The sequence below is a fragment of the Oncorhynchus nerka genome, linkage group LG2 (assembly GCF_034236695.1).
Source record: "Oncorhynchus nerka isolate Pitt River linkage group LG2, Oner_Uvic_2.0, whole genome shotgun sequence".
Classification (NCBI taxonomy): domain Eukaryota; kingdom Metazoa; phylum Chordata; class Actinopteri; order Salmoniformes; family Salmonidae; genus Oncorhynchus; species Oncorhynchus nerka.
Window position 1 is genome coordinate 53,955,551 of NC_088397.1, and position 24,000 is coordinate 53,979,550.

The following is a 24,000-nucleotide window of genomic DNA, read 5'->3' on the forward strand; positions in this document are numbered from 1 at the left end:
AAAGGGGAGACAAAATTTGTTTTGTACAATATGATGACCATCTAGCCTGGAAGAGGAAATGATTGTCCCCCAAAATACGTTGAACTTTAAATGCCCGGATGTCATACTTATTTCGGCTTTGACAAAAGCTGATCTATTAGATGGGGACGCGCTACTGAAATCAACTAATAGCTGTGAAACAACACAATCGCGCATGACACATTCTCAGTATGCAAAAATAGAATGTATCATAAGTTTTCTAAAACCGAATATGGTTTAAATGCCAGGATTATACTAATTTTGGTTCTTCATTTAGTAGAATTCGATGCACACTTTTCCACAATCCGGTTAGTGGTTGGAAGAGCTGGGCTGCGAGTGATAGGCCCTATTTTATTTTTTACCTTTATTTAACTAGGCAAGTCAGTTAAGAACAAATTCTTATTTTCAATGACGGCCTAGGAACAGTGGGTTAACTGTCTGTTCAGGGGCAGAACGACAGATTTGTACCTTGTCAGCTTGGGGGTTTGAACTTGCAACCTTCCGGTTACTCGTCCAACGCTCTAACGCTCTAACCACTAGGCTACCCTGCCGTCCTAGTTCTCTTCAAGTAGCTAAACAACAGCTAGGCCACTTCATTGGGAAGATTACGAATAGAGAAGCTTCGGCAGTGTTCAAATGGAGGCTAAGTCGTTTTTGTTCTCCTTAAACTTATCACGAGTATAGGCTACATCGTTGAGAATAAAATTATTTGATTTGTTTTACCCAAAGTGGATTTCTGTTTCCTCATTGAAAAGTGTTTATTGTTCTCTTGGACTTCATCAGAGCTTTTAAACTAAATTCTAAACTATCCTTTACGTTTCTGAATGTCTCGGCACCAGGAACTCGGGATGTGGCTGCGTTATTGATGTCACGTTAATCAGGCCTTTTAATTTAAAAAATATGGATTGTTTAGTATTTAATTAATCGATTAAGCCTTAGCAGTCATTCTCATCTCATTCCCAATCATCAGTGCATTAGTTTATTATGTTGCTGTCCAGCGGTTCTGAATTTGTGATTGTCCATATTTTTCTGTACAATAGCCTTTTGATTTGGTGTGTACTAGGCAATTTGATTTAATTTATGTTACTGTACTTTGGTTATACTAATAAATATGTTGAAATGTAACCAAATAATCTGTTTCTCTCTTCAGTCCTTTTTAAATAAGATAGATGGGATTTATGGGCTATGGTACAGGTCGAGTGATAGTCTGCCTATAACCAGCCTGAGAAGGCCTATAACTCCATTCCTATTCTATTCAGAGTTTTGATAAATTAATCAAATTGGAAAATAACATGTAAAGTGTAGGTCCCATGTTTCATGCGCCGAAATAAAAGATCCCAGACATTTTCCATACGCACAAAAAGCTTTTCTCTCTCAAATTTTGTGTACAAATTTGTTTACATCCCTGTTAGTGGGATTTTCTCCTTTGCCAAGATAATCCATCCACCTGACTGGTCTTGAATATCAAGAAACTGATTAAACAGCATGATCATTACACAAGTGCACCTTGTGCTGGGACAATAAATTGCCACTCTAAAATGTGCAGTTTTGTGACACAACACAATGCCACAGATTCATCTGCCACCATCACGTTTCAGCGTGATAATGCATGGCCCCATGTCGCAAAGATCTGTATACAATTCCTGGAGGTTGAAAATGGCCCCGTTCTTCCAAGGCCTCCATATTCACCAAACATGTCTCCCATTGAGAATGTTTGGGATGCTCTGGATCGATAGTGTGTTCCAATATCCAGCAACTTCGCACAGAGGAGTGGGACAACATTCCACAGGCCACAATCAAAAGCCTGATCAACTCTATGCAAAGGAGATGTGTTGTGCTGCATGAGGTACAGTGCCTTGCAAAACTATTCATCCTTGTTGGTGTTTGTCCTATTTTGTTGCATTACAACCTGTAATTTAAATTGATTTTTATTTGGATTTCATGTAATGGACACACACAAAATAGTCCAAATTGGTGAATTGAAATGAAAAAAAGAACCTGTTTCAAAAAATAAAAAATAATACAAAAAAGTAAATTGGTGCATGCATATGTATTCACCCCCTTTGCTATGAATCCCCAAAATATCTGGTGCAAACAATTACCTTCAGAAGTCACATAATTAGTTAAATAAAATCCAACTGTGTGCAATCTAAGTGTCACATGATCTGTCACATCTCAGTATATTTACACCTGTTCTGAAAGACCTCAGAGTCTGCAACACCACCAAGCAAGCGGCACCATGAAGACCAAGGAGCTCTCCACACAGGTCAGGGACAAAGTTATGGAGAAGTACAGATCAGGGTTGGGTTAAAAAAAACATATCAGAAACTTTGAACATCCCACGGAGCACCATTAAATCCATTATTAAAAAACTGAAAGAATATGGCACCACAACAAACCTGCCAAGAGAAGGCCGCCCACCAAAACTCATGGACCAGGCAAGGAGGGCAATAAAGAGACCAAAGATAACCCTGAAGGAGCTGCAAAGCTCCACAGCAGAGATTGGAGTATCTGTCCATAGGACCACTTTAAGCCGTACACTCCACAGAGCTGGGCTTTACGGAAGAGTGGCCAGAAAAAAGCCATTGCTTAAAGAAAAATATAAGAAAACACATTTGGTGTTCGCCAAAAGGCATGTGGGAGACTTCCCAAACATATGGAAGAAGGTACTCTGGTCAGATGAGACTAAAAGTGTGCTTTTTGGCCATCAAGGAAAACGCTATGTCTGGCACAAACCCAACACCTCCCATCACCCCGAGAACACCAAGAGGATGTTTTTCATCAACAGGGACTGGGAAACTGGTCAGAATTGAAGGAATGATGGATAGCGCTAAATACAGGGAAATCCTTGAGGGAAACCTGTTTCAGTCTTCCAGAGATTTGAGACTGGGATGGAGGTTCACCATCCAGCAGGACAATGACCCTAAGCATACTGCTAAAGAAACACTTGAGTGGTTTAACGGGAAACATTTAAATGTCTTGGAATGGCCTAGTCAAAGCCCATACCTCACTCCTATTGAGAATCTGTGGTATGACTTAAATATTTCTGTACACCAGCAGAAAACACATCCAACTTGAAGGAGCTGGAACAGTTTTGCCTTGAAGAATAGGCAAAAATCCCAGTGGCTAGATGTGCCTAGCTTATAGAGACATACCCCAAGAGACTTGCAGCTGTAATTGCTGCAAAAGGTGGCTCTAGAAAGTATTGACTTTGGGGGGTGAATAGTTATGCACACTGTTTTTATGTCTTATTTCTTGTTTGTTTCACTTTTTTATTTTATTTTGTATCTTCAAAGTGGTAGGCATGTTGTATAAATCAAATGACACAAACCCCCCCCAAAAAATCTATTTTAATTCCAGGTAGTAAGGCAACAAAACAGCGAAAATGATTTTGCAAGCCACTGTACTTCTCCGTAAACAAATGAACAACAGACTTTCAGCATGCTTATAGAGAAGGGCACTCGACATGTACTGCACTGACACAAATGACTGATGATTGGTTGAAAGAAATTGATAAGATTGTGTGCAGCCTTTGATATTATTGACCATAACCTGTTGAGAAAATGTACAGTACCAGTCAAAGGTTTGGACGCACCTACTTATTTGAGGGTTTTTCTTTATTTGGACTATTTCCTACATTGTAGAATAATAGTGAAGTATTATTCATATAGTGAATAGTGAAGACATCGAAACTATGAAATAACACATGGAATCATGTAGTAAACCATATAGTAAACCATATGCCATATGCCAGATATCGTTACCCCATTGATTTTTCCTAAAAGATAGAGCGGAAGAACAAGCATGAGTCTCTTGTAGAAAGTAAAAGTCTGCCTTAAACCGTTTGCAATACAAGAAAATAGCCTTACGTTTGAGTAAATTACGAACACCCCTGACATTAATTGAACAAAGAGATAAAGACAAACTTCAACCAACAACCTTGTTATGCTAATATAAGCTTTTTCTAAGGATACATAACTCAAAAGGATTTCCATCCCATTATTAACCTCTCCAACAAAAACAAACAAATACTGGTCATAAAGTTACCAAAGTATTCTTACTCCCACAAGGGGGAGACATTGTGTAGACTTTACAATAAGCAGTTATTCACCCAGAGTTAGTGTTTAGTTTACCAGTTCTCAGGTCAGCCTTTTCTCATTCAAGTGTTTGTGTACATTTTTTATAATTGAAGGCAGCTTTTCACCTGGCACTTAGACAGCTTTTTGGCCTGACAGTTCTGTCCGAGTTAGATTCTGTCGCTCTCTCAAATGTTCTGATTTGGCCGCATTTCTTTCCCAAAGATGATCACTCTTGCACCGACAAAAAAAAAACAGTTTTCCGTGCCTTTCGAGCTGCAGCCACCATCATCCACAGTTTCTCTCTTGTCACTTTGTCTGCTGAGGTCAGATCCTCTGTGAACCTCAATTTTTGCTTGATGAGGAATTCACAATTCTTCGCTCGCCTCCAGAGAAGATCCTGTGTAGATCTGTTGGTGAACCGGATGATGGTTGTCCTCGGTCTCGTCTTGATCACTGTAGCTGGCCCAAACAATGAACGATGTCTACACTTTCCTGAAGTTTGGCTTTTGATTCAGGAATGACAGCTCCACAGATGTCAACAACTCTGCATTTGATGTCCTCACCCAACTGCTCTGATATCTCTCTGCCTCATTCACCTTTTGCTCGAGATCAGCCACATTCTTAACATTTTCATGTCACTTTTGAGGGTTTTCACTTCTTGAAAGATAAAGTCAACAGATTTTTTCATGGCCTCAATTTTCATCGTATTCTCCCTCACTATGTCCTCCAAGCCATTTGCCTTTTCATCTATCTTTGCTGTCAAAAGCATTACAATATTGTTTTGCATCTCAAGAAGTGACATACCCTCTTGGCCTCATCTTTTTCCCCTGTGGCTTGACTGGAGTGCCGGGGTCGTAAGGTAACGAACGGCCTGAGCTGTGGACTGGAGGGGCGCGAGTTGTGAGCATTGTTGTCCGTGCTCACCACATTTTCATCACCCATTGCAGTATTTCCCCCCACAGTTACATTCTGAAGAGGAGTTCCAAAATCATACCATCTTTTGTGGTTAATTGTCCATCTGACGATCTCTCCATTTATTTTATTTTGGTTCTGGAAGTGTCCATGTACGTTCGACAAATTAGATTTTGAGCTAGCTATCTAGTATTGTCGTAAACTAAACCATATTCATACGGCGTTTGACCGTAGAAATGACCAAATAGTCATATTTGGGTAAGGAAATCCAATAATTCCTTCAGCTACTAAAACAACTTATCTGCATTGACCGCCATCTTGCTCGTAAGTTGTATTTGGTCTGTAATGTGTTTTTTCGTTATATGTCAGACCCCTGTAAGACTAGCCATTGGTATCAGATAATGGTGATCCTAATAAATCGAATTAAATCAAGCCCAGCGATGGTCAAAATATCATCTTGCTGTGAATGTGTCTCTTGAGGAGCAAAGTTGTGACAACACATTTATGAGAAAGTGTCACATTTTGCAAATAGAGGCAATCAAAACGTAATGGAAAACACATCACCATAAATAAAAATGTGTTTATTTATAATCAGATGTAAAATATGAAGACAGTAAAAAAGTACATACAATATTTATAAAGTGTCTGTTTAGGGCAATCAACATTTTCATTTCATATCCAGCATATGATTATTTTATTGTTACAATACCAGGGGCCTCATGCACCCATTATTTTAGAGGGGTGATATAGTACATGAAGATGGATGGTGGGAATTCTGACAAGTTGGAGAGTTTAGCATTTTTCAATCACCTGAAACAGCTTTTTCCTGCAATCTAGAGCAATAATTGTTATGCCTAATTCTATGTAAATATATTATATTTTTCTGCATAGGTTATTTAACCATACCCCTAACCGGTTTAATTGTAATTTTAATTAATGATGCACATTGATTCTTTAAGAACTTGTATATTTTAAGAGTTTAGTACAAACTGCCACACTGGTATATAGTCTCATAACCCAAGAATTAAAGCTATTTTTGTATTTTCTAAAGTCTAGCAACCTTGCCAGCAGACATGCCAGCTAAGATAGTTAGACAAGCTACTCTAACTTGACTGATAGCCTGAAATGGCTGGGAATCTATTTATGAGGCTGGGAGATTAGGAAACTATTCATAATAAAACACGCTTCACTGTCCCAATAATTACAAAGGGCACTGTAGCTGGCTAGCTAAAGTCAACTTCATAAAATTGCTAGGTGGCTAGTATTACAGAGAAACAACCAAACATGTGTTTTATTTACTTATCAAGAATGAATCAATTGGCTACATAGCGTGATCAAAATTATTTTCATACATAGCTCCTGTGAGACCTGCAGATAACCGGCAGTAAAAATCAACTGTGATTCACTCCATTACTCTCCTCCTCCACGGACAATACTCTCTGCACGCATATCTTTGGTCCGCGATGTACCTTGGAAGGAGCCACTTACTGGTCCAGACTCTGTGGCCCCTCCGCAACATACAGCTGACAGATCTTTTTTTATAAATAATGATGAAAATATGTGGGCTCTTTAGGTTTCTTCCTAGGTTCCTGCCTTTCGATGGAGTTTTTCCTAGCCACTGTGCTTCTACATCTGCATTGCCTGCTGTTTGGGGTTTTAGGCTGGGTTTCTGTACAGCTCTTCGTGACATCGGCTGATGTAAAAAAAAAGGGCTTTATAAATACATTTGAATGATTGGCTTAAAAATGATATTTAGTAAATAATGTAACGTGCCCTTGTGCCCCGATGGGCATGATGCCTCTGACAATACTTTCAAGTAACACAAGACCCAATTATCCATCCTTTTGCCAATGGAATACCCCCCAACACACCCATATCCTTCAAAACGACACACCGTGTAGTACCATTAAACGTACTCCCTTCAGAAAGATGTTCCACTCTGTTTCACACTTACTCAGGTCTTAATCAGAGTAGCTGTATTTGGTTCAGGAAAGTGGGGAAGTTGCAGTACTGGTTGCAAACCCTTAGTTTTATACCGTGTGGATGGGTAGCTAGATCCACACGGTGAGAGGGGAATGAGACTATCCATGCCAGCATACATCTGTGCGTTCTCTACTGGTCCTGTTTCTTGGGTATTATACAACAAGATTTTGTATGCAGCACCCTTTCATTTTGTACCTGAGAAAGTACAAACTTTTTTTTTCATTATAGACAATTCATAACTGGCACCAGCATGTGACTCCAAATCAGAGTAACTGCTACAGCTAGGGGGAAATACTAGACATTCATGCTGTCACTCACAAAGACACATTCATTTATGCATTTACGCACAGCGAGTGCTGACACGCACAGACACAAAGTATTATGTGAATGTTCAGGACAGGAAAGAGTGACAGACAGTAGGTAGGGCACACAGGGGTGTGATAATAGAGCCACATTTGATCCCCGACTTCCCAGCATGCAAAATATTAAACAACAATCTGAGTTATGGGGTGGTGCAAGTGTTGTTGGGGGATAAAGTACAGTATATGGACTGATTCATATTGATTCAATATTTGATCACAAGGAAAAGAAAGACACCACTATTGATTGGACCCACCACAGTGATAAATGCTATACTGGTCTTCCTTCCTTCCTTCCTTCCTTCCTTCCTTCCTTCCTTCCTTCCTTCCTTCCTTCCTTCCTTCCTTCCTTCCTTCCTTCCTTCCTTCCTTCCTTCCTTCCTTCCTTCCTATGTTTATAATGGATAGATGGAGGAATCATGTTGTGCCTTCAATTGACCATAATGCATTCCATCTTGGGGTTGATGAAAGAGAAGCCTGCAAAGGCCGCCTGGTCCATAGAGTCAATCAGGTTCTTGTCCGCGTGGGAGAGGCGGGGCTTCTCACGCAGGAACTCCCGGTCAAAGTTGCTGCAGTCATTGGGCGCTTTCTGTGCTCGGCAGAGAAGGGGTGTCAGTTCAACAAGTGACCAATAGAAACATTCACACCACAACTCCAAACAAGTCATTCACAATGGTGTAAACCAATCAAAAGCATCAGTGTGTGAGTTTCACTATCCACATTAAAGCCAGAGAACCAGATCGTACCACTTTAGGTTTGAAGGGGGGTTCCAGCTCTCTCTTCTCCAGGGCAGGCCAATTGAGGGTCTTGAAGAAGGAGTGTCCTTGGATGTTCCCCACCACCCCTAGTCTGTTACTAGGGTCTCGTTCAAACAGCTGGGGATCGAGCACAGAGACGCACAAGAGTTTAGAAACAGGCATCCCATCTGAGATGTAAGGTGTGTGTGTGTGTGTGCAGAGCTTGAGCTTGTGAGTGTGTAGATGGGAGGGGTCGAGAGGGTTATACTGTAATCGCAACATTGTTTGCATATTTATGGAAAAATAACCTTTTTTTCCCCCAGGGGCAACGTTGTGACATTCCAATGCCTGTCTTTCTCTGTATGTCTGGGTGTGACTAAACTCAGCAAAAAAATAAACATCCTCTCACTGTCAACTGGTTTATTTTCAGCAAACTTAACATGCGTAAATATTTGTATGAACATAAGATTCAACAGCTGAGACAAACTGAACAAGTTCCACAGACATGTATGTGACTAACAGAAATGGACTAATGTCCCTGAACAAAGGGGGGGGGGGGTCAAAATCAAAGTAACAGTCAGTATCTGGTGTGGCCACCAGCTGCATTAAGTACTGCAGTGCATCTCCTCCTCATGGACTGCATCAGATTTGCCAGTTCTTGCTGTGAGAAGTTACACCTGCATGTTCCCGGACATTTCTGGGGGAATGGCCCTAGCCCTTACCCTCCGATCTAAAAGGTTGCAGACTTGCTCAATGGGATTGAGATCCGTGTCTTCGCTGGCCATTGCAGAACACTGACATTCTTGTCTTGCAGGAAATCACGCACAGAACGAGCAGTGTGGCTGATGGCATTGTCATGCTGGAGGGTCATGTCAGGATGAGCCTGCAGGAAGGGTACCACATGAGGGAGGAGGATGTCTTCGCTGTAACGCACAGCATTGAGATTGCCTGCAATGACAACAAGCTCAGTCCGATGATGCTGTGACACACCACCCCAGACCATGACGGATCCTCCACCTCCAAAATCGATCCCGAGTACAGGCCTGGGTGTAATGCTCATTCCTTTGACGATAAACTCAAATCCGATCATCAACGCTGGTGAGACAAAACCGCGACAGGTCAGTGAAGAGCACATTTTGCCAGTCCTGTCTGGTCCAGCGAAGGTGGGTTTGTGCCCATAGGCGACATTGTTGCCGTTGATGTCTGGTGAGAACCTGCCTTACAACAGGCCTACAAGCCCACAGTCCAACCTCTCTCAGCTTATTGCGGACAGTCTGAGCACTGATAGAGGGATTGTGCATTCCTGGTGTAACTCGGGCAGTTGTTGTTGCCATCCTGTACCTGTCCCGCAGGTGTGATGTTTGGATGTACCGATCATGTGCAGCTGTTGTTTCACATGCCCTGTCAATGCGAGGAAGTTCAGCTGTCCGCTCTGTCTCCCTATAGCGCTGTCTTACGCGTCTCACAGTACGGACATTGCAATTAATTGCCCTGGCCACATCTGCAGTCCTCATGCCTCCTTGCAGCATGCCTAAGGCACATTCACGCAGATGAGCAGAGACCCTGGGTATCTTTCTTTTGGTGTTTTTCAGAGTCAGTAGAAAGGCCTCTTTAGTGTTCTAAGTTTTCATAACTGTGACCTTAATTGCCTACCATATGTAAGCTGTTAGTGTCTTAACTTCTTATGGCTGGGGGCAGTATTGAGTAGCTTGGATGAATAAGGGGCCCAGAGGTGCCCAGAGTAAACTGCCTGCTACTCAGTCCCAGTTGCTAATATATGCATACCATTATTAGTATTTGATAGAAAACATTCTGAAGTTTCTAAAACTGTTTGAATGATGTCTGTGAGTATAACAGAACTCATATGGCAGGTAAAAACCTGAGAAAAAAATCCAACCAGGAAGTGGGAAATCTGAGGTTGGTCGTTTTTCAACTCATTCCCTATTGAAGATACAGTGGGATATTGGTCATGTTGCAATTCCTAAGGCTTCCACTAGATGTCCACAGTCTTCAGAACCTTGTTTGATGCTTCTACTGTAAAGGAGGGGCTCATAAGGGCTCTTTGAGTCAGTGGTCTGGCAGAGGGCCACAAGCTCGTGACGCTTGTTCACGTGAGAGTTAGCTTGAGTTCCATTGAATATCTGAAGACAAAGGAGTTCTCCGGTTGAAACATTATTGAAGATTTATGTTAAAACATCCCAAAGATTGATTTTATACATTGTTTGACATGTTTCTACGGACTGTAACGGAACTTTTTGACATTTCGTCTGCTCCTAGTGAACGTGCTTCGTGAGTTTGGATTTGTTTACGAAAGTAGCTCTACGGACATAAATGATGGACATTATCGAACAAAACAAACATTTATTGTGGAACTGGGATTCCTGGGAGTGCATTCTGATGAAGATCATCAAAGGTAAGTGAATATTTATAATGTTATTTCTGACTTATGTTGATTGCACAATATGGCGGATATCTTCTTGGCTTGTTTGGTGACTGAGCGCCGTACTCAGATTGCATGGTTTGCTTTTTCCGTAAAGCTTTTTTGAAATCTGACACAGCCGTTGCATTAAGAACAAGTGTATCTAAAGTTCAATGCATAACACTTGTATTTTCATCAACATTTATTATGAGTATTTCTGTAAATTGATGTGGCTCTCTGCAAAATCACCGGATGTTTTTGGAACTACTGAACATAAAGCACCAATGTATACTGAGATTTTTTTATATAAATATGAATTTTATCAAACAAAACATACATGTATTGTGTAACATGAAGTCCTATGAGTGTCATCTGATGAAGATCATCAAAGGTTAGTGATTCATTTGATCTCTATTTCTGATTTTTGTGACTCCTCTCTTTGGCTGGAAAAATGGCTGTGTTTTTCTGTGACTTGGCTCTGACCTAACAAAATCGTTTGTGGTGCTTTCGCCGTGAAGCCAATTTGAAATCGGACACTGTGGTGGGATTAACAAGAAGTGTATCTTTAAAATGGTGTGAAATACTTCTATGTTTGAGGAATTTTAATTATGGGATTTCTGTTGTTTTGAATTTGGCGCCCTGCACTTTCACTGGCTGTTGTCATATCGATCCCGTTAGCGGGATCAAATCAAATTTTATTTGTCACATACACATGGTTAGCAGATGTTAATGCGAGTGTAGCGAAATGCTTGTGCTTCTAGTTCCGACAATGCAGTGATAACCAACAAGTAATCTAACTAACAATTCCAAAACTACTGTCTTGTACACAGTGTAAGGGGATAAGGAATATGTACATAAGGATATATGAATGAGTGATGGTACAGAGCAGCATACAGTAGATGGTATCGAGTACAGTATATACATATGAGATGAGTATGTAGACAAAGTAAACAAAGTGGCATAGTTAAAGTGGCTAGTGACATAAGAATGCAGTCGATGATCTAGAGTACAGTATATACATATGCATATGAGATGAATAATGTAGGTTAAGTAACATTATATAAGGTAGCATTGTTTAAAGTGGCTAGTGATATATTTACATCATTTCCCATCAATTCCCATTATTAAAGTGGCTGGAGTTGGATCTCAGCCCTAAGAAGTTTTAACGACCATTCCACAGGTGCATGTTCATTAATTGTTTATGGTTCATTGAACAAGCATGGGAAACAGTGTTTAAACCCTTTACAATGAAGATCTGTGAAGTTAATTGGATTTTTACAAATTATCTTTGAAAGACAGGGTCCTGAAAAGGGGACGTTTCTTTTTTTGCTGAGTTTACGTGTGAATGTCTGTGTGTGCATGGTTAGTGTGGATGAAAGTTAGGGGAGAATGCAAGATTACATTGTTTACTAGTGGAGCCCCATCTGCCACCAACTGTCACAGACATACAACATTGTGAAAAGGAGGTCGGGGGGTCAGTGAGAGAAGAGAATGAGCAGTAGCTTCACCCTCTCCAGCAGGTCCTTGGCCTCCTTGGTGAGCCAGCCAGGGTAGTGAGGCACGTCCATCCTGATGGACTCAAAGAGCTCTTCCTCGTCATCACCCTGGAATGGCGACTGGCCAATCAGCATCTCATACACCAGCACGCCAAACGACCACCAGTCCACGGAGAAGGTGTACTTCTGTCCCAGCAGGATCTGAGGATGGACAGACAGAGACACATGTTAAGAGTCAACTATGTTAAGAGTCAACTACAGTCAGGATCAAAACACAGGCTAACAAATGCAGGACAGAGAGTAAATTGCTTTCAACAGAATCCTACAAAACCCTATCCCGCATAGACACAGACAGTCACACAAACCTCTGGTGCGATGTAGTCTGGTGTCCCACAGAAAGTGGTGGCCCGATTCTCTCCAAACATGTTCTCCTTGCACATCCCAAAGTCAGCAATCTTAATGTGGCCGTCCCTGTCCAGCATCACATTGTCCAGCTTCAGGTCCCTGTAGCAGGGAAGGGTTAAGGCAGGGGGGAGAGGGGTTCAATCCGCTCCCTGATTAAAGGGAATTAAGTTAATCTATTAAGCATTAATACAGGGGTGAATCATGTGCACGACAAGATCAGGCCATCGCAGTTCATGGAGCTCACCTGTAAATAATTCCTTTGGAATGGAGGAACTGCAGTCCAATTACGATTTCAGCTGAGTAGAACCTGGGGGAGAACAATGGTAGAGGCCCAACTACTTCTGAGTGCATAATCATTATGAAAGGCCTACAGTCTGTCCTTAACCTGTTATCAAACCCTCTTGGATGAGTTTTAAAGTAACATAACTACTTAGTGGCTGGTGGATGGTGAGATTGCAGTGTTATGTAGACTCTGTCTGTCACTCACGTGGCTCTGTAGAGATCAAAGCGACCCTTATCTTGTATGTGGAACATCAGATCCCCTCCATTCAGGTACTCCATCACGAAAAACAGGTGTTCCTGGAAAAACACACACACGCACATAATCCTATCATTTACACAGATAAGTATAGTGACACAAATCAGTCTGAGGGAAAATAGTTCTCATGATAAAAGGCGAAGCTTTGGAGAGGGGTCTCACCCTGGTCTGGAAGGTGGAGTAGAGGTGTGCGAGGAAGGGGTTGTCCCAGGCCAGGGCCAGGACTCTCTTCTCCACCATGGTACACTCCACATCATCATCCATCAGAACCACATCTTTCTTCAGGGCCTTCACAGCAAAGTACTGCCCTCGCCCCTTCAGCTCAGCCAGCAGGACCTGGAGCGCCAGACGGGAAAGGTGATACTGTTAGGCTGTATACTCCCAGAGAGAAAACACATGTTGAACAACTATCAGACCAGAGCAGGTCACTGGGTTGCTATTGTCATTGACAACAGATAATAACATATAGTAACTAAACACCTAAAGTAGGTTAGTTTGCAGCAGTTGAAGAGTGCCTTAGAACCTTTTAGACAAAGCAGTATTAGCATGTGACACTTGTGGGAAGGCAATTGAGTGTGTGTGCATGGGTGTCAGTGATGTGAGGGTAAATGTACCAGAGTGGTTGGCCTGGGGCCTACATTACCTTGCCAAAGCTGCCCTTGCCCAGCACCTTGTGGAACACAAAGTCATCGATGGTGAGGTGGATCGTGGGGGTGATGTTGGTGGGGGCAGGGACCTTACCACCCTCCCACAACTTCTCATTGGCTTCTGTTGAACACACACACACACACACAAAAAGAGGGGCATAATTTCAATAGATACATTTCCACATGTAAAGACACAACAACAACAAAATATGGATAAGAAAAAACAAAAAGTGTAGTTTACTTAAGCAGGCTTGAGGGGGGGGGGGGGGGGTTGTACATGGCCAATATACCACGGCTAATGGCTGTTCAGGATACAGCCCTTAGCCGTGGTATATTGGTCATATATCACAAATCCCTAGGAGCCTTATTACTATTATAAACGTGTTAAGGACGTAATTAAAACAGTAAAAATACATGTTTTGTCATATACCTGGTATACTTAAGCAATACGGCATGAGGAGTGGGTGTGGTATATGGCCAAAATACCACAACTAAGGGCTGTTGTTATGCACGACACAACATGGAGTGCCTGGATACAGCCCTTAACCGTGGTATATTGGCCATATACCACAAACCCCTGAGGTTCCTTATTGCTATCATAAACTGGTTACCAATGTAATTAGAGCAATAAAAATACATGTTGTCATACTCGTTGTATACGGTCTGATATACCACGGCTGTCAGCCAATCAGCATTCATGACCCGAACCACCCAGTTTATAATGCAGAATACCTTGCTCTCAGCTGCAACAGTGACAGCTACTCACCACTAGGGTCCGCTCCTGGGCTTTTGTTGAAGTCCTGGTAGATGTCCGTTGACTCGGATTTGTTGGATTCAGACCTACTTATGGATTTCTGTGGGGGTAAAAATGCCATTACAATAGGTTTATGAATGTGCATTAATGATTCTAAAAAACACATTCATATGTGTGAATGTGAGTATGACCAAGTGCATATCCCTGCCTTTCACACCTGGCTAACTTGGTTGAGGGCCTCAGACAGAAGTTTCTGGTTGATTCCACAGAGATTGCCCACTTTCTTCTGACACTTGTGATGGATGTTCATGGAACAATCTGGCAGGAGAAAGGAGAGAAGAGTAAGACACTGGTTGTGAAAGACGGAGAGGGAAAGAGATAGAGGGCCAGAGCTAACAGATTGTGTGTATTGAAGATAGATGGAAAGAGACAGAGGGAATGAGAGAGAAGGGGCATCACACCCACCTTCACACTTGATGCCCTGCTTGACCATTCCCCACAGCATACTGCCACAGTGGTCACAGAAGGTAGGGCTCATGTAGTTGTGGCTCTTGAAGCGATGCGGCATGTCGATCTTAAAGCGCTCCTTCTGGAACTGTGGACACAGAGCTACTGTCATCAAAGAGCCAGTCCATAGTACCAATGAGCACTGCCCAAAAACCTGGGAGTATGTGGGGCCTCACAGCCCTTCTGAAGCTCCTCATGGTTCCACAAAGGGAGCAGGGGGCACACACCTACACCCTTAACTGGTGGACTGACTCCACCCTCACAGCACTGACTGGCCTATAAATCCACCTACACACCCAGGGGAACTCCCATACAGGCTGCAGACAGGGGACTCTCCCCTCCAAGAGAAGGCAGATCTATCCTAGCTGCCTCAGGTGCTGAAGAGCTGATCCTACTGCTGCAGATACTAGCAGCCTTACGATCTCCCTGGCTGTATACTTCATAAGCAACACTAGTTAAAAGTGCTCCACTACTGGTAACAATGGTCTTATGCTGAAACCACTGGCACTATACTGGCTACTTTGGTCCTTTGCTAGCTAAATTACAACTGGAACGGAGCACCACTGTTCAGTTTTAAACACGAGCCCATTGATTTGCCTGGTCTCTGACGGCCGTTGGCCTCCCTGAATGGGTCTCGTCTTGCCGTTAAAGGGATGCAGAGAAGCGTGACACAGTTCCCTCACAGCTGCATGACCGCAATGCAATCAGAGGAATTGTTGTGGGAAAATGACGATCCAAGTAAACATATTGATCAAGGGAAATGCTTCGTTGAAAACTGATCTTCAAACACCAACTACTATTTGCAATGTATTATGACAGGTGGTCATAATGCTTACCACAGTGTCTCTACTGTTCTCTGCTGTTCCGGTGCATCTCCCAATGATTTTGTCGATGCATTTCTTGTGGATAGCCGCGTTGCATTCTGAGGACAGAGATAAAGCCACATTAGGGCAAGCTCACAGTTGAGACATTCACCTATTGATATGAGAAATGTGTATATTTTTGGGAGTGAATGATTGCACAGCGAACGTTTAGGATGCCTCCAAGCTACAAAACAATGTCCATATAGTGGAAAAATCTAAACAGCAAGTGGTCAGAGAGACACTCACGTCGGCACTTGTAGCCTTGCTTGTTGAGTCCCCTGTTTGAAAAGAAAACAGGGTGTAAGAGTCATACAATACATTTCTAATCTTTGTGCACTTTTCCCAGAAGGTGAGAAAACCTCATGAAAATAATTGATGGTGACAATAAACAACGGTAGCTTAACAGAATGAAAGAGAGGAGAGACATTCATTCATCTTTTGCACAAACACCGTCCGCACACACTTCGAAGGCCAAAAGGGACATTGGTCATTCCTCAACCTGTCACCATTAGGAACCAATAACAGTTTTCTTCTCTGGTCGGAAGGGGACAGCCCTGCCCTGGGGATTGTGCTGAGCTGCTGACCTTGTTGGAACACCCTGTGGGTTTTCCCAAGACAGTGTCTTACAGAGCTCACATTACAGGTCGCGCGATAGCCAGTCTTATTGTTATTATTGGCCTGGCTCCTCCAGTCAGGGAACAATTAGGACTGCTAATGGGTCTACTTAGAGACCCCATGGGGGCTGGTTTTGGGGTAATCAGTCAACTCTCTCTGTACTCTGGTTTACTGCTAGGCCAAGGCATAATACTGTTTGCGTGTAAAACAAACAACTACACAAGTAAACCAGGTTGAAAGCCCACTCTTTGATGTAGTAATGACGTGTGAGAAAGTCATGCTCTTTTTCCATGGTCAGTATGGATGGTATTATACACCATCTTGCCTATGCTGCTCGGTCATCGCTCATCCACACATTTATATGTACATATTCTTATTCCATCCCTTTGATTTGTGCGTATTAGGTAGTTGTTGTGGAATTGTTAGATTACTTGTTAGATATTACTGCACTGTCAGAACTAGAAGCACAAGCATTTCACTACACTCGCATTAACATCTGCTAACCATGTGTATGTGCCCAATACACTTTGATTTGGTCATGGTGGTGTTAGGATAGGTATTCTCCGTCTCTCACCAGACAAACTCCCTGCAGACAGAGCAGAAGGTGGGCTGTCCGAAGAAGGTGGCGGTGAATTCATGGTTCTTGATGAAGTGCACCTTGGGCTGTTTAATGGCTCTCCTTCGGTTCAGTGTCTTCGGCTCGTCCTCCACTTCGCGCATCTTCACTGTCGATTTAAACGCTGCTGGGGACACATGAAAATGATCAAGCTAATGATTCTATGTTCTCAGTCATACCATTGTGTCTGTGGGTGATATTGAGACATTTTGTTACAGTAGCTAGGATTCCATCCAATTTGCGACAGATTTTCATGCAAACATAAACAAATCTGCATAAAACTATAAGCGCATTTTCAACCAGAATGTGTTTCCATCAAAATGACTTTTTGCATATAAAAGGCTGTCCGTGTTGATGTAGTGCACATAAAAATAACTTTTGCTGTTAAAATCCCATGTACCAAAGGAGAAATACAAAGTTAAATGGGTTTCCATGGCATTTTCAACTCTACCGATGGTTTTGTCACAACAAATGTTGCGTTATATAGCAAATGTGCCTACAATGGTTTCGGCACGTGCACTTTAAATCATCAGCTTGCAGCGGGTAGCCACATTATGACATTATTATGGTTAACAGTGATATTAATACTGTCAAACGGCAGCCAAGCATCGATCATCATGTCACCTTCGATATTTATTGCAAAGGAGCATCAAAGCCTTGCACTTTCACCACCCTGTAAAGTTCTTCATAACTTATTTCATCTGTAGCCTAATAAACTGTATGGTTTCCCGAGTCATAGTGGGAAGACCAAGTTTACTCCAATATGATGGTTTTTAGTTCAATATTTGCACATAAAAAGGGGTTTCCAATCACCATTTCTCGCATAATACATTTTACAGAGACAAAAAGATCCCACCATGTCGATGAACAAATTGTCTGTTGGCATTTCCATCAGCCTGATCGTGACTTTTTTCATGTGTCAGGTAAATCATCATGAAATGGTGGAAAACTGGTGATGGAAACATTGTTACAAATGGCACCTTGGTAAAAAAAATGAAATAAATGGAATTGCAAAAATTCATGCACCTTGTATCTACATTGTTATATTCTAAACCTGCATAAGTTGAGTCTCAGAGTTAGAGATGATCTATTTGCTATAGAAATACCATTTATAAAACATGAACCATCAAATTGGGATAGATTAAGGAAAAGAGATCTACAGACTGAGGTCACACTTGTTTGACTTTCAGAGTAAACCGTGACGACCTTCTGGGAAATGTGGATGCAGCTGGAGGAAGCCAAGGGGGCTGGGTCAAAGGTCATGAAAAGAAAATGAGAGCGGCGTGAGAGAGGTAAACAAAGAAAATAAAAACTGATATGAGGACTGTGAGAAAACACAAAAGAGAGTGAGGGAGGACACAGACAGACGGGAAGATGAATAGATCAAGAAGAAGAAAAAAAGATCTCATTCCATTGACTGGTGTGTATGTTTAGAGAGGAGTTGCTCCTGCCTGCCAGCTCTGGATACAGGCTGGTGACAGAGTCAGGCAGAGGGGGCTACTCAGACACACAGGACGAAATATACCACAGTCTGGGCTGCATTTCAGGAAACCTGCAGAGAGAGGGGGTATGATGGATGCTGCTCCAGCCTAGCCTAGCCCAGGCCAAGCCAGAGCAGTTGCAGCCTGAATGGGACACTCCCACATACAGTCCCTCCCTAGGCCTGGGTCATATGCCAGCGGTAGATACACACACTCCCCCTTTCAGGGCCTGCAGGGCTTCTGGGTTAGGCTGAGCTCAATGTGACGAGCTGGCCTGGCAGACTTGTGCAGCAGCATATTTCTCTAAATCAAATCAAATATATTTCTCACATGCGCCGAATACAACGAGTGCAGACTTTACCATGAAATGCTTACTTACGAGCCCTTTTCCAACAATGCAGTTGCAATGTAAGAAAATTAACAAATAGACAGAAATAAAATATGAACATAATAAAATAACAATAACGAGGCTATGTGTAAGGAGTACCTATAGAGTCAGTGTACTAGAGTTTGAGGGAGTTGGGTGAGTGATTGAGGTAATATGTAGGTAGGGGGTGAAAAGCAGATTAAGTGTTCAGCAGTTTATTGGCTTTGGGGTAGAAGCTGTTCAGGAGCCTTTTGGTCCCAGACTTGGCGCCCCAGGACCACTTGCCGTGTGGTCGCAGAGAGAGCAGACTAAGTTGGGTGGCTGGAGTCTTTGACAATTTGTAGGGCCTTCTTCTGACACCACCTGGTATAGAGATCCTGGATGGCAGAGAGCTCGGCCCCAGTGATGTACTGAGGTATACGCACTACACTCTGTAGAGCCTTGCGGTGATGCAGCCAGTCAAGCCTACCGCTGTTGCCTGCCATCACCACCTGGGGGCATCCTGTCAGAAAGTCCAATATCCAATTGCAGAGGGAGGTGTTTAATCCCAAGGATCCTTATCTTAGTGATGCGCTTGGAGGGCACTATGGTGTTGAATGCTGAGCTGTAGTCAATGAACCACATTCTAAGTGTTGCTTTTGTCCAGGTTGGTAAAAGGCAGTATGGAGTGCAATAGAGATTGCGTCATCTGTGGATCTGTTGGGGCGGAATGTGATTTGGAGTGGGTCCAGGGTAAGCATTTTCTTGTTTGCTTATGGCCTTATTCAGCTCGTTGAGTGCAGTTTTCGTGCCAGCATCGGTTTGTGGTGGTAAATAGACAACTATAAAAAATAAAAAACTCTCTTGGTAAATAGTGTGGTCTACAGCTTATCTATAGCGCCGCCGCCTCCGAGTGACGGGGATTTGGGACCGTTCTGGGATGAGCATTATGTCCTTTCCCTCTGATTCGTTGAAATAGAAGTCCTTATCCAAATCGAGGTTATTGATCTCTGTTTTGATGTCAAGAAGCTCTTTTCAATCATATGAAACGATGGATGAAACATGTTAGAAGCAGCGCAAAAGAAAAAAACACACAAAATAGCACAATTGATCAGGAGCAGCTTTGAGTATGACTATCCGGGGCCTCCCGAGTGGCGTAGTGGTCTAAGGCACTGCATCGCAGTGCTAGAGGAGTCATTACAGACGGTGATTGGGAGTCCCATAGGGCGGCGCACTGTTGGCCCAGTGTTGTCCGGGTTAGGGGAGGGTTTAGCCGGGGGGGGGTTTACTTGGCTTACTGCGCTCTAGCGACTCCTGTGGCGAGCCGGGCGCCTGCAGGCTGACCATGGTCGTCAGTTGAAAGACTATTTCCTCCCACACATTGGTGCGGCTGGCTTCTGCGTTAAGCGGATGGGTGTTAAGAAGCGCAGCTTGGTGGGTCATGTTTCGGAAGACACATAACTCGACCTTCACCTCCCGAGCCAGTTGGAGAGTTGCAGCAATGAGACAAGATCAAAATTTTGGGAGATAAAAATATAAAAATCGAAATAATTATAATAATAAAAATGTTTAACTATTGTTCAGGAGCCCGTAAAACGGCGGCCATTCCCTCCAGCACAATTATCCATTTACCACTAGAGGCCACTGTTTACTGTCTAATCAGTGTTTATGAGTGCTAGAGAGTACAGAGAGAGACAGAGAGATATACAGTAAGTGTCAGATTGAGAGCATGTATGTTTGGGCTACTACCTGTTGTGTCTGTGTCCTGCGTAAAGAACTGGATGGCCATTTGAACCTTCCCAGAAGGCTGCAGGTCTACCCAGAATTCAGCACAGCCATTGCCCTTCTTACAGCGCTCGGCCAGCACGGACACGCCCACCGTGGCCTCGGCCAATGGCTCCTCTGTGGTCTTCATCAGAATCACCTGCAGGACACGGCCCTCGTAGATGTGGGCGTCGAAACAGGACTTCCAGGCTGGGTACATAGTGGGTTTCCTCTGGACCAGGGTCTTCCCTCGCTCTGGAGAGCAAGAGGAGAGAGGGAGGGAGATGAGTTACACTACTACATACAGATTACACATGTGCTTGTCACAAAGTGTGGTTGTGTACATGTGAAAGGCAGGGAGAGAGAGAAAAAGGTGAGAGTGAGAGGTGTGTATGTACAGTTTGGTAGTACTCTATGGGTAGTGCTACTGACCAGTGCTGAGGGACTCCTTCATCTTAATGGCACAGAAGGGATCGTTAGTCGAGGGGGCCAGGACTCCCACATCAAACGCATTAAAGGCGATGCGCAGGAAGGGCTCCATGGTGACCACTCAGTCAGCAGCCTCCTGTAAAACATACGCAGTCAGGGTTACAATTATGAAAGACATAAGGCTGCACAGCACAAACAAACACTCATACTCAACACATATCCTAAAAACACAAAGTAAAAACACAAAAGGCACAGCTGTGGGCCACCAAAGAGACAGGAAATACAGAGGAAGTGGAAGCTACCCACTGTCACGTACCATGCTAAAATAACACCCTACATTGCGACATCAGAGGGGAGAGAGACCATTGTGAAAGACTCAGGAGAAGAAGAAATTCCTCTCCTGTCCCAGGGACTATGTGAGAGAGTTGGAGAGAGAGAGCAATATAAGACAGCGGGAGAAGAAGAGAGAATCAGACAGAAAATAATTGGGATCAGAAACACACGCCACATTAAGTCACAGAGAGGGAGAGTGCTCTAAATTTGGTCCGCCGGCTTTTCCTTTCCCTCTGCCAATAGTTTTTTGTTGGCTGACTTAGACACGCCTTTGAGATGTAGTCATAGGGGTCCTTCCCTGGGTCATGAGGCCAACCAAATCCCTACACCTGCAAAAACCTTATCGAAACCCAGAAAGGATGAGGTCGGTTTTGACGATATAGTGACTAAAACCTCTACCAAAGCGGAGACCAGGAGCATAGAGGAAAGAGGAGACAAGGCTGTGAGACAGCTGACTGGATACACAGCACAGCAACACAAAAGATTGTGGCCAGCATGCCGTTTGTGGACTCCACAATCTTACAGACCACAAAAGGCCTGACAATGTTTCCCATACAGCTTCAAAGCTAAACAAACCACATTTTTTCATGAAGGCTGCACTCACTGTCAAAGGATCCATGACGTTGGCTGGATAAATGTGAACTGGCAAGTCCAGTAAGACTGCTCACTCATCAGTTTACTGCTACCAACAATTTGAAAAGGTGACAGCAGTTTCCCGGATTAGGACACCTTTTGTTCCTACATGTCATTTCGGGGAATCAATGTCTTTCATAACCCAACGGGTCTAATTAGGGCTGGGAATTGTCAGGGACCTCACGATATAATACTATCACGATAAGTGCAATATGTATTGCAATTTGCAAGATTGTCTATATATTGAGATTTCAATGTTCCAAATAAATTGCTCTATAAAAATAAAGAGAGTTGCACACTATATACAGTATGAGTCAATGGTTAGGACACACCTACTCAGTCAAGGGTTTTTCTTTATTTGTACTATTTTCTACATTGTAGAATAATATTGAATACATCAAAACTACGATAACACATATGGAATCATGTAGTAACCAAAAAAAAGGTTTTAAACAAATCAAAATATATTTTATTTTAGATTCTTCAAAGTAGCCAGCCACCCTTTGCCTTGATAACAGCTTTGGACACTCTTGGCATTCTCGCAACCAGCTTCACCTGGAATGCTTTTTCCAACAGACTGTGTAAAATCAGGCCTTCATGGTCAAATTGTTGCAAAAAAAACTACTAAAAAGGACACCAATAAGAAGAGGAGACTTGCTAGGGCCAAGAAACACGAGCAATGGACATTAGACCGGTGGAAATCTGTCCTTCAGTCTGATGAGTCAAAATTTGAGATTTTTGGTTCCAAACGCTGTGTCTTTGTGAGACACAGAGTAGGTGAACGGATGATTGCCGCATGTGTGTTTCCCACCGTGAAGCATGGAGGAAGAGGAGGTGTGATGGTGCTTTGTGATTTTATTTAGAATTCTAGAATTCACACTTAACCGGCATGGCTACCACAGCATTCTGCAGCGATACGCCATCCCATCTGGTTTGTGCTTAATGGGACTATCATTTGTTTTTCAAAAGGACAATGACCCAACATACCTCCATGCTGTGTAAGTGCTATTTGACCAAGAAGGAGAGTGATGGAGTGCTGTATCAGATGACCAGGTCTCCACAATCACCTGACCTCAACCCAATTGAGATGTTTGGGATGAGTTGGACCGCAGAGTGAAGGAAAAGCAGCCAACAAGTGCTCAGCACATGTGGGAACTCCTTCAAGACTGTTGGAAAATCATTCCTCATGAAGCTGGTTGAGAGAATGCCAAAGAATGCAAAGCTGTCATGAAGGGAAAGGGTAGCTACTTTGAAGAATCTAAAATATTGGATTTGTTTAACACTTTTTTTGGTTACTACATGTTCTCATATGTGTTATTTCATAATAGATGTCTTCACTATTATTCTACAATGTAGAAAATAGTCAAAATAAAGAAAAACCCTTGACTGAGTAGGTGTGCCCAAACTTTTGACTGGTACTCCATATATGAGTAAGCGACAATTTTTTTTTTAATAGCTTACAGTTTATTCACTGTTAGTTAGCACCTCTAAACTAAATACATTTTTCTCTGTGTGTGCGCCAGCTCCTGCTTTACATTACCCAAATATATTGCTCATCCTGTCTGCTGCAGAGGGACAAGAGAGCCATGAGAAAACTGCTGAAAGTGTAGACCCCCCACCCCAATTAAAATAGGTAAGAGGGTGCAGACAACTAGCGCAAAAAAAATATTGCGAGATCGTCAAAACTATACGATATATCGTCAAAAATAATATGCAGCTGTATCCATTTCCCCCTCATCACTAAGGCTAATGGTAAGTGAGTGAATGGTGAACTACCTTCTTACATAAGGCTTCTTTAGAACAAAACATTTGAACAGCAGAGCTACAGTTCGTCACAGAGCTAACGTTAGCATGCCAAAGAGGGAGGCGGCATTAGCCTACATCATAATTCCCCAAGCAGCCATGAAATCCTACAGAATTCCTTCAAGAATTTCCACACAGCCGTTTTCTTGTGAGCTTTGTGTTGTAGCTACTCCAATTTCCTCTTTTCAGTGTTTGTGGCAATACTCATGTGGATTAACAAACAGTGATTTCAGTGAAGTACTACTCCCCCGTAACCCAACTAA

The 24,000-nt window shown here is 42.8% G+C and overlaps 1 protein-coding gene across 4 annotated transcripts in view; it reads right to left on the reverse strand.

Moving 5' to 3' along the window:
* Nucleotides 1–5,569: 5,569 nt before the first annotated feature.
* Nucleotides 5,570–24,000, reverse strand: part of LOC115138121 (protein kinase C delta type-like) — a 36,812-nt gene continuing 18,381 nt past the window's right edge. For 2 of the 4 annotated variants that reach the window (XM_029674631.2, XM_029674626.2), the window contains 16 exons: nucleotides 20,972–21,104; nucleotides 20,525–20,794; nucleotides 16,907–17,075; nucleotides 15,964–15,995; nucleotides 15,691–15,776; nucleotides 14,813–14,942; nucleotides 14,565–14,665; nucleotides 14,360–14,447; nucleotides 13,590–13,714; nucleotides 13,109–13,282; nucleotides 12,896–12,987; nucleotides 12,653–12,715; nucleotides 12,369–12,507; nucleotides 12,016–12,204; nucleotides 8,098–8,226; nucleotides 5,570–7,940 (listed from right to left, as the gene is read on the reverse strand). In XM_029674631.2, coding sequence (XP_029530491.1) covers nucleotides 7,782–7,940; nucleotides 8,098–8,226; nucleotides 12,016–12,204; nucleotides 12,369–12,507; nucleotides 12,653–12,715; nucleotides 12,896–12,987; nucleotides 13,109–13,282; nucleotides 13,590–13,714; nucleotides 14,360–14,447; nucleotides 14,565–14,665; nucleotides 14,813–14,942; nucleotides 15,691–15,776; nucleotides 15,964–15,995; nucleotides 16,907–17,075; nucleotides 20,525–20,794; nucleotides 20,972–21,080 — 2,055 coding nt within the window. In that variant the 5' untranslated portion in view covers nucleotides 21,081–21,104 and the 3' untranslated portion in view covers nucleotides 5,570–7,781. Of the gene's footprint in view, nucleotides 7,941–8,097; nucleotides 8,227–12,015; nucleotides 12,205–12,368; nucleotides 12,508–12,652; nucleotides 12,716–12,895; nucleotides 12,988–13,108; nucleotides 13,283–13,589; nucleotides 13,715–14,359; nucleotides 14,448–14,564; nucleotides 14,666–14,812; nucleotides 14,943–15,690; nucleotides 15,777–15,963; nucleotides 15,996–16,906; nucleotides 17,076–20,524; nucleotides 20,795–20,971; nucleotides 21,105–21,284; nucleotides 21,370–24,000 lie in introns of those variants that run through there. The other 2 variants (XM_029674640.2, XM_029674649.2) reach the window with 2 other exon arrangements.